The 10718-nt window shown below is 48.1% G+C and overlaps 1 protein-coding gene and 1 long non-coding RNA gene across 3 annotated transcripts; both read left to right on the plus strand.

Moving 5' to 3' along the window:
- Positions 1–2586: 2586 nt before the first annotated feature.
- Positions 2587–4742, plus strand: LOC147967348 (uncharacterized). Of its 2 annotated transcripts, XR_015603742.1 has the most exons (4): positions 2587–3792; positions 3913–3979; positions 4305–4350; positions 4441–4742. It is a non-coding gene; the product is annotated as an uncharacterized LOC147967348 (long non-coding RNA). The 2 variants fall into 2 exon arrangements; XR_015603741.1 differs by having other exon boundaries at positions 2588–3979.
- A 4409-nt stretch (positions 4743–9151) lies between these two features.
- LOC147967349 (uncharacterized) lies at positions 9152–10456 on the plus strand. Its single transcript, XM_087525231.1, has one exon. It carries the CDS (start codon positions 9338–9340, stop codon positions 10091–10093), a length of 756 nt encoding a protein of 251 aa, XP_087381357.1. The 5' UTR covers positions 9152–9337; the 3' UTR covers positions 10094–10456.
- Positions 10457–10718: the final 262 nt, after the last annotated feature.

Consider the following 10718-nt stretch of genomic DNA (forward strand, 5'->3'; position numbering starts at 1 on the left):
CGAGCTCCGGCGAGCTCCTGGAGCAGGGCGCCGGCTTCGAAGGTCGGCGGGGCCGAGCCGCAACAGGAGGCGGGACACGGGACGCTTGCGGGCAGGCGGCGGCGACAAGACGGGCCCGCGCGGGCCCGATCTGGGTTTCACGGGCCGGCGGCAGGGCTGGAGGAGAGAGAGGCCGGAGACGCTGACGTGTCACGCTGTGATTGGGCGAAGGCGGCGGCTGGACATGTCCGGCGGCGGGGATCTTTGTCCGGTGGCGCGAGGTAGAGGAAGACTAGGGTTAGACCGTGAATTTGGGGGAGAGGGACCTATATATAGAGGTAGAGGGAGTTAGGAGAGTCCAAATGAGGTGCGGTTTTCGGCCACGCGATCGTGATCGAACGGCTTAGAAGATGGAAGGGGTTTAGGTGGGTTTTGGGCCACTTTGGAGGGGTGTTGGGCTGCAACACACACGGGGCCTTTTTGGTCCCTCGGTTAACCGTTGGAGTATCAAACGAAGTTCAAATGACACGAAACTTGACAGGCGGTCTACCGGTAGTAAACCAAGGCCACATGACAAGTTTCGGTCCAATCCGAGAACGTTTAACACCCGCACACGAAAAGAGGTAGAAAGGGACACCGGAGGACATAGGAGCGCCGGATTGTAAAACGGACAACGGGGAAAATGCTCGAATGCATGAGACGAACACGTATGCAAATGCGATGCACATGATGACATGATATGGAATGCATGACACGCAAGCAAAAGACAAGGCAACAACAGCGAATAACTGGAGGACACCTGGCACAACGGTCTCGGGGTGTTACATTAAGACTCTCGATAATCATGTTAAACATCATAGACCAACGTCCATCAAAATTATCATTATTCTTTTCATCTCTCCTCGTAATTATATTAGAGTCTCCACCGACTAGGATTGGCAGTGTTTCATCTCCATAGATCCGCACCAAGTCGGCTAAAGAATCTGGTTTGAGTTCCAGTTGTGCTGCCCCATATACAGCCACGAGAGACCACCGGAAACCATCCAATTTTGATCTCACCCAAAACTTGACCGTAAAATCTCCCCGAACCACGTTAAGCACCTCAAGTGTTTCACACCGAACCCCTAGTAATATCCCATCAGATCTTCCTCTAGGCGGTAAGATGTGCCAATCAAAATCAATTCCTTCGGATAGAATTCCAAGGAACCATGAGATAAAGTTGTCTCGTCGTATTTTCAATAGCGCAATAAAATCTAATTGCTGCTCTATCGTTGTCTCAGCCAAGAACCTTCGTTTAGCCAAGTCAGCTAGATCTCTGCTATTTCAAAAGATTCCTTTCATAAGTCATCATGAATTTTTTTTAAGCTTAACCCTAGCACTTGTATGGACCGCCGAAGTAGGATAAATTTTTCGTTTCCAGGGTCACTTGGGCTTCTCCCCATCACCCTTCGGGAACGTAGAATCGGCAGAACACGAGACAGTGTCCTCCATCATTAGAGGTTCTACAGTGTCCGTAGTCTTCGACCCCTCCTCATCTTCGTCCGCCGTACTAGGCAAGAGATTATTGCAAATGTTTTCAAGGGCTATCATTCCTAAATTGTTCATGTCTTTGCCATTCATAGGTTTAACTGATGTGAGGTTTCAAATTATTTAAGAAGCCCGCTCCGCTTCTAAATCTAAAAGATCATTTACTGATTTCGCTACCTCCTTTTCATTTGAACGCAGAGTTATTCCTAAGTCGTTTGCCTTATCAATAATTTCAGTCTCGGTGAAATGCATAATTGAACAACTCTTATCAAAAGACATACCTGTAGTTGCCTCGACATCTCGAAGCATGGCTGCCCTCTTGGCGCGCACTAACTACAGGTCATCTGTATCTGGCTGTCCCTCGATCCGATTGCTGACACGCCTGCTAGCCGTGACCGGATCTGTGATCTCACCGAAAGCGAGTGAAGCTTCTCATGGCCTGTTTGTAAATCATGTAGAAATTAATCACATGGATTTTGAAGAGAAATATCACCTACTGATACGGTCAATGAACCATGATGGTGGTTTATTTAAATGGACAGAAAGTACACAGTTCAACAACTGCGATCAAAACGTTCTGGTGCGCGGTCACTGACTGGCATTCGCTCCATGCTAGGCATAAAACAGGGCAGGCTAGCAGATAATAGCATAATACAAATATAGTGTTAATTTTACACAAGTGTTGAGCCCCTTCTTTTAAGCTAATTGATGAGTTTCGTGGGACGAAGCTGGCTGCGGTTTGCCCTCCTGCTCTGTATCTTTTTCTTTAAGATAAAAAATGTCGGATGAACGTTCACATCTCCACCTTTCTTCTAAAACTTAACTCCTCATACGGTTCAAAAAAACAAACTTAACTACTCATACGTCCCGTAAAACATAACTCTCCAGACGTCCCCTAAAACTTAACTTGGCATGTTTTTTTCTTGAGAAGTTTAAGGTTTTTGCACCTAGCCCTTCCTGTAAAACATAACTTCTACTATAACTTTTTGCCCAAAATTTTAAAAGTGCACGCGCACTTTTTGATGAGACCGAGCGGCCGGCTCGTGGCCGCACGATCGAGCCATCACACGCGCTATCTGGCAACTTCCCAGCTCACTCCACCGACAACCTCTCTCTCTTCACCGCACCACCCACGACTCCCTCTCACTCCTCCCACGGATCTGGATCAGAGGGGCTTCTTCCCTCAACGCCGACCACCAGAAGCCCCCCACTAACCGGCCACCATGCTCCACCGGCAGATCGGAGGAGGGGAGGACCACCCCGCGTGGCTCTGCCCCGAGGTCCTCGTCGCGCCACCACCATGATGGTTGGCTTGGCCACACCACCACCGGCCCAGTCCACCATGGGATCCTCCCCAACCGTCCGGCTGCTCCCTACCCAACCAGATCCAGCCCCATCGCCATTTTTCCCCGCCGCCATCAACGGGGTGGGGCCATCGTCTACTTCCTCTGCCCGAGGCCGGCTGAGATCCTTCCCCCCCTCCCCCCCCCCCCCTCCCGGCTCCGACTGAGTCCACTTCCCCCCAGATGGTGGGGGTGGAGGATCCTCTGGTCACAGTGGTGCGCGATGTCGGTGTCATGCTATGGCAGAGATGGAGCAACCTCCGGTGGTAGTGGTGTCTGATATGGTCTTTCCGGCGTCATGGTCTGTTGAGCGGAGCTGTGATTATGTTAGGTCCAGACGCCGGCAGCGTTTCTGGGCTGATTCGGGCAGAGGGATCCCGTGGGAGAGCGCGCTCGGCTGAGAGAGCTTCTTGTCGGAAATTCTTTGATTGGACCATCATATCCTAGCAATATGTACGGCGGAAGCACAATGTTCAGAGGTACCGGTGTATTTCTGGGTGCTTGTATGTCAATACAATCTAGTATAGTATAGTAGCATTTTTCTAGTAAACCTGGCACACGAGTCTAGTTCATCTTCACATCTTTAATTAATTACAATTTCCTCTTCTAATTTAGTGCTAGTATGCTAGAGTACATGATGATAGTTACTGAAGCAAACTAGTCCAATTCTATGTATGTTTCATCTTCCTTGCAAAAACTAATCATTCAGTGGACGATTGGGTGGTGAAATAAGTGTTTTTTAGTCAGCTAACGTTGAATGATTGGGTGGTGAAATAAGTGTTTTCTTTAGTCAGCTAACACTGTAACGCTTGTATGTTCTGTAAATTATCAATCTTGAATTTTCTGAAGAGCATAGGAAGAGTTGCACAACCATATTTTCAGAGTTGCACATTGACTACCATGCAGTTGGTCGGGGCTGTTGTCAGAGTTGCACATCCTACTGGTAGGGAGTTGATTAAGTCGATCTATTTTTGCTAGTCACATCTTTTTGTTGGCATCTACAGTATTGTAGTTGCACATATAGTAGTTCTCAGTTGGATATGACCATTGAAAACTTGTACAGCACTGATGTAAACTGGAAGCATGTCGTCCTACAAGTAGGCCTCATCCCCCACCTATTTTGCAACGAGGCAGGTCCCCTTATCCAAGTTCTTTTGATTGACTAGCCAACCAAGTAGTATGATTGTTTCTGGGTGGAAATTTTTTCGCTCACCCAGGTAGGAATTCATGTGCAACTTTCTATTTAATTCTTGTGCAACTTGTTCTCTTGAATTGCCAACTTCATATTAAGAGTAGCCATTTTTTTTCTTTTTTTTTTGCCCACATGCAACTTGTTAATTTGAGTTGCCAACTTCATATGCAAATGTAGCCTACCCCACCCCCATTTTGTCCCCCCCCCCCCTATGCAATTCTGTTAATTTTGACTAATATGTTTGTTCTTTTTCTGTTTTGCAGAGACAAAATGGTTAGTGAAGGAGATGTGTCTGACAGTTAAATAGAGGTTCATATTTCTTTTTCTTCTATCGTACTACCATTTATTATGCTCTTTTCTTTTACCGTATTAGCAGTTCAATCTTTCTGTTCATTGTAGGGTTCTCCAAATAGGACCTCTTGGCGGAGCTCAAAACGGGCTGCTAAGCGGCAACCACATGGCGCTGATAACAATGGGGATGGAGAGGATGATGACGTGTCCCCGAGAGTATCTAATGAGCTGGCATCCTCAGGCTTTTCTAGTTGCACAAGAGTACCTGCTTAGTTGGCATCCTCAACATTTCTAGTTTCATAATACCATCCAACTAGTTGACATCCTCAGTCTTTTTGTACCTGCATTGACACCCTCAGCATTTTCTTCTAGAAACCTGAAACGTGAATGTGCAATTTTTTGATTGGACATGCAAGTGCTGAATATTTATTTTCCCAAGAGTATCTAATTAATTGGCATCTTCAAGATTTATAGTTGCACAAGACTATTCAATTAGTTGGCATCCTCAACATTTCTACTTGCACAAACAATATCCAACTAATTGACATCCTCAGCCTTTCTAGTAGCACAACAGTATATAATTTAGTCCCATCTCCAAAAAATTTGAGGGTTGACCAAGAGTATCTTTGGCACCCTCAGACTTTATACTTGCACAGTAGTATCCAATTAGTTGGCATCCTCAGCAATTCTAGTTGCATAAGAGTATTATTTAGTTGGCATCCTTAGCATTTCTAGTTGCACAAAAAACATAATACTGTGTTGGCATCCTCAACCATTTTAATCCAGATTTCTGAAGAACAAAAAAAATTATGCAGTGTTAACTAATCACCTTTTTTCACCTTCATGATATTGTGCCGGGGGGGGGGGATGTAATGAAGGAGATAATGCAGAACGACAGTCACAAGCTGGTAGGATAAGGGCATCACTTGGGAGGTTGGTGAAGTTGAACAATAAGTTGAGCCCATTACAGAAATCCCATCTCTGCCACAAGCTGTTTGGAGGCCTGGATTCATGTTTTAGTTGCACACATTTACATCAAAAGTTGGCTTTGGATTCATGCTTAGTTTCACAAATATGTGTTTATTTTTGCACAGACTGCACACATCCATGTCTGTGTGTGTTGATTGCACACATTTACAGCAAAAGTTGGCTTTTGGATCCATGGTTAGTTTGCACATCTCTTTTCTAGTCTTGGCTATTTGGTTGCACACGTAGAAGGAAAAGTTGGTTTTGGATCCATGTTTTAGTTGGCACAAATATAGGCTTCTATTTGCACACATGGCATAAAAAGGTTTCTTTTGGAACCATGCTTTTTTAGTTGTGCAATTATGTGCTTCTTTCTGCACAAACAGTACATCTAGTCCATATTTTCTAGTATTTGGTTGTTTGGTTGCTCACATTGCATAAAAAGTTGGCATTGTTGGAACTGTGATTAGTTGCACAAATAGGAACATCCAGTCCATGTTTCTATTTTGGGCTATCTGCAAAACTAATCCCTTGTGTCTATTTGCACACACCAGGCAAAAGTTGGTTTTACTACAAGATCTAGTTGCACAGAGCAGCCGCAAAACAGTAGCCATGGTGTCAATTTTTCTAAATACTAGTGATGTCTTATACCAAATTAGTTTTCTTATATTTGTCTAAATAAAAATGTACCTAATATTAAAATGTGTCTAAATACATTAGTATCTTAGACAAATAATTACATGATGGCAGCAAATAGCATGTGGAGCTGCAGCTAAGGTCAAAACCAACACACGCATGCAAAAAGGAATCAAAGCTATGGCAAGGGGACCACACCCGTGTGTCAGGTGGACATGGAAGAAAGGACATGGGAAACCAGCAGGGACCACCACAAATCGTGATTAGAAAATCTGACACCACAAACATGGTCTAGTGGCTGGCGGCTGCTCTACCGAGCCAATGGATTTTGCAGGTCGGAAGGAGGCCTTCCTTTCTTTTTTTTTCTTTTTCTTTTGAAATGGGAGGCCTTCCTTTCTGGGAACGAGGGACATGAATTTTTTCTTTTCTGGCCCGCCGCTCGCTATCGCTAGCGAGCCAACGGCCGCCAGCCAGACGCAGCCAACTTTTTGTAGCCTATTCCTCCCATCCTCTTGACAAAGACTTCTCCTCTGACAACGAGGTCATCGACGTTAAGCGCTTGGCCTCGCACTTGTCTATGGTAAGGGCGTAGCTGCTGGTAGATAACCGATCTTGCCATGGTGACCAACCCTTTTCTTCCAAGCGATTGAGTGTGTCCTGACGCTGCAGCTCTGCTCTGCCTCGACATAGTGAGCTACGCGAGGTGCATCATACTTTTTTTTTTGAAACGGAGGCAAAAAATTTGCCTTATCTATTAATTAAGATAGATGAGGTCGTTGGGGAGGACGGCCTCCAATCCGTAAACCATAGAGAAGGGAGTATAACTAGTAGAACTGTTTGGTGTTGTGAGTAAGCTCCACGGAACGGGAGACTACTCGGTCACCCGATTCCGTACGATATCCGGACGCCGATATCCTCCAGTGGCGTCCGGATTATGTGCTTCAAGCCCCCAGGTACCAGACCATTGGAGAGTTTGACTTGCCCATTGGACTGCGGCTGAGCTACCGACGCAAAGTCGAGCTTGATCCGACGGCTGCTGGAGTAGTCCTTGAACTGCTTGGATTTGAAATTGGTGCCGTTATCCGTGATGATGTTGTGAGTCATGCATAAATAATGTATGATTTCCGTTATGTATTTGATTGTCGGCCCCAGAGCATGGCTTGTAACCGGCTTCGCTCCGATTCACTTGGTGAACTTGTCGACAACTACGAGGAGATATTTGAAATTTCTTGGGACCGTCTTCATAGGTCCTATCATATTCAGCCTCCAGACCGCGAACAGCCAAGTGATAAGGATTATTTTAAGGGTTGTGGCCGTCATGTGACTTTGCTTGGCAAAGCACTGACACTCACTGCATTTCTTGACCAAATTGTCTCCATTCTGCTTCCTGGCCAGCCAGAAGCAGGGGCGGATCCACTATTGGTCATGGGTGTACAGATGTACACCCAAAATTTCCTGCAAAAAAATCCTATATATTAGGTATATGACACAAATACTTAGCTCTCCTGTGACAAAACAGACCAATAAGCCCATCGGCTGCAGCGGCGCAGCCCAAAAGCAGCAACGAACTGCTCTCACGCAGGACTACGCTAAATACTCAGCAGCTCAACTTAGTCCAAATGCTCCTAAAAAAACTCAGTCTACAGCAAATCCACCAGCACCAGAGCCGAACGAGCAGGGGCCTGAGCGGGCATGCGGCTGTGCTGGTGGAGAGTTCGACCAAGCCGCTGGCACCGGACGCGGACAAAATGGAGCCCCCCATGGTCAAGCCGTGCAGTGACATGCCTGCTGCGGATGCCGCAGCACCACAAAAGGGTCATGGGATGAGCGGCATGTACATTTGTAGCTTATATTTAGGTTTAGTCATTTAGAGATATATATAGCTCTGCATATGACCACATTAGTAAGAAGGAAGACCGTTGTTTATAAAGAACGTTAAATTATCTTTGGATTGAATTCATTAGTAAAAAAATAGCAAATGAATTATCTTTGGAATTAGATATTTAGCTCTTTGTAAGTTTCTTTGTCTTTTGAGATAATTTTGTTTTTGTTAACAATTTGTATTGCCTTGGGCCAATGGACTTCTCTGTTAGGGTGAAATTTTTTTTGAACACCCAAAGTTGATTTCCTGGATCCGCCACTGGCCAAAAGAAACCATGCCGGAAAGCTTTGCTAACCAGTGCCTGAGGTGAAGCATGATGCTGCCCGCACGTGCCAGAGTGGATTTCCTCGAGAATTTTTTAGCCTTTCTCTGGAGATACACAACGCTGAAAAATGCCGGTGACGCTTCGCTTGTACAGCTCTCCAGTAGAAGGGGCGTACGCCTAAGATCGGCGTATGATGCGACGGGCTTCCTCCTTGTCCTGTGGGAGCTCCTGCGCAACAAGCAGTCCAGCAGGATAGGCTCGAATTATTGACGGGCTTGACACGGTGGAACTCCATCTGTCAAACCGATCTGCAAGCCGTCAGACTTCTTCTCGGTATGCAATCATCCTGGGATCCTAGGCTTCGAAGCTTCTTCTGTTGATCTGAGAAATGGTGATCTAAACTCTCTTATATTTCTTTACACAGGGAGTACTGGTAAGCGCTGGTGCATCTGAAGCAAGCATCGGCTTTGTTCATGTCCTGACCGACCAGGAAATTCTAGAAGCAATGACCCCAGTGAAGCGCTCTCACTGCCGCAAGATCTCAATATTCAGAAAGTTCAGGTTTCTACTTTCTACTGATTGCCATCTCCCAGTAAATCAACAGACCCTAAAACTATTCTCAGTTGCAAAGCAAATCCCATCGACAAAGCATTAAATCCCCCAGACTAGTTTACATACATATGCGCAGTCTCTGAAGTCTGAACCAACGCACAGTGCCGGCTCTGCTCTCCCGTGATCCCATGCCGCTCTGCTCTGCCGCTAACTAGGATGTTGCATGGGTGACAAATCATGGCGTCTAGATCCGCAGAAGAAGGAAGTCCGGCCGGCCTATTTATCGCCGGCGGTGGTAGGTGTGTCAGCTGTCCGTGCGCGGTCACACGCGTCCTCTCCTCCCTTCATGCAAGTGAGCTCCATCGACCGATCGATGGTGTCAGTGAGTTAATGGAAGCTCTGCGAGTACGTACTTGTAAACGAGTAGGATGTCACTCGTGAACTCTGTCGCCGCTCTACTGTATTCTGATAGATAGGCATTGGCTCTGCGGCAGCAGCAAGCCTTGGCGCCTCCCATTCACTCCGGCCGCCTGCCCGCCCGCCGCTCACCTGTGCGGTGCCTCCTCCATTAATTGCTTCACACCACTTCGAGATCTCTCTGGTCTGGCTAGCTGCATGCGTGGTCCGTAGTCCATCTCTATATATAGGCTCTCTAGGCAGCTTGGCACTCCACTTATTAGCTGGGAAGCTAGCTAGCTCGATCGATGGCGAGGTGGAGCACCGTTACTGCCGCAATGGCGTGCCGCTTCCTGCTCGTCGCCCTCCTCCTTGCGGTGGCGCCGCTAGCACCCGCTGACGCGAGAGAGGTGCCTGCCACCGCCACCGCCACCGCCAAGACTGCAAAGACAACCGCAACGACCACGACTACTAAGAGCGTCACTGCGGTGGCGGCCGCGCCGGCCACCGCCACCGCCAAGACTACGACGACAACAGCTATGACGGCCGCGGGTACTAAGAACGTCGCTGTGGTGGCGGCAGCACCGGCTGGCCTCGGCGACCGGAAGACCTTCCTAGGCAGCGGCCTGGGCGGAGGGTACGGCGGTGGCGTTGGTGGTTTCGCTGGCGCGGGCGGCGTAGGTGGTTTGGGTGGAGCGGTGGGTGGCATCGGCGGCGTCCTCGGAGGCGTCGGGGGCGGCATGGGAGGGATCGGCGGCGCCGGTGGCCTCGCTGGCGTGGGAGGCGTCGGTGGGCTTGGCGGAGCCGGCGGTGGCGTTGGCGGACTTGGCGGCGCGGGGGGGCTCGGTGGGCTCGGCGGTGGAGGTGCAGGTGGCCTTGGAGGCCTTGGAGGAGGCGGTCTTGGCGGTGGCTCTGGTGGGCTCGGCGGGCCTGGCGGTCTCGGCGGTGGCGCCGGTGGCCTTGGTGGCCTCGGGGGTGGAGCTGGTGGCGGCGGCCTGGGAGGTGGTGCAGGTGGTCTCGGCGGTGGCATCGGACACGGCTGCGGTGGCTGCATCCATCCGTGACCGGTCGTTGCAAATCCATTACGTTGCCTGCATGCATGGATGGTGAGGTGCATGCGTGCGTACGGCCAACGGTCGAGGTGATGCACGCATGCATGCCAAATTGTCAGTAGGGAAGTGTGTTCTTTTTTCCTTTACGTGTTGGTGATGTGATGTTGAAAAAATAAGGATGCATGCATGCAGCTAGGTTATTAGCTGGTAATTACGTACGTGAACCCTAGCAGCTAGCTAGCTCGTTAAGCTCGATCGTGTTGCTCTGAGTTGTATTTCTCCCGTTATGTTTAGGGCCCGTTACCCCTATGTATGCTAGCTCCTCGGTGTCCCTCTATGTGTAATGAAAAATAATTATGACTTGTCATTTCCATATAGGGTAAGCTATCTCTTGTGTTTTGTTGAGAAAAAAAAACTGTTTCTCGTACAAATGGAAAAGCTTGTCATCTTTCGTCAAGCACCCAAGGCCTAAGACATGGGCGACGTGCACACCATCAAGGAGCCCAACGGAGCTGAACATGCATGCACTGTTCCAACATAATTGAAGTCCTAGAATTGTCCTTAGCCAAACTTCATTAAGTTTACCCCAAAAAAAACACTTCATTAAGTTTGACCAAGTCTGTATAAAAATATATCA

Source organism: Triticum urartu, chromosome 5A, assembly GCF_056163025.1.
Source record: "Triticum urartu cultivar PI428250 chromosome 5A, HENAU_Tu73, whole genome shotgun sequence".
NCBI lineage: Eukaryota > Viridiplantae > Streptophyta > Magnoliopsida > Poales > Poaceae > Triticum > Triticum urartu.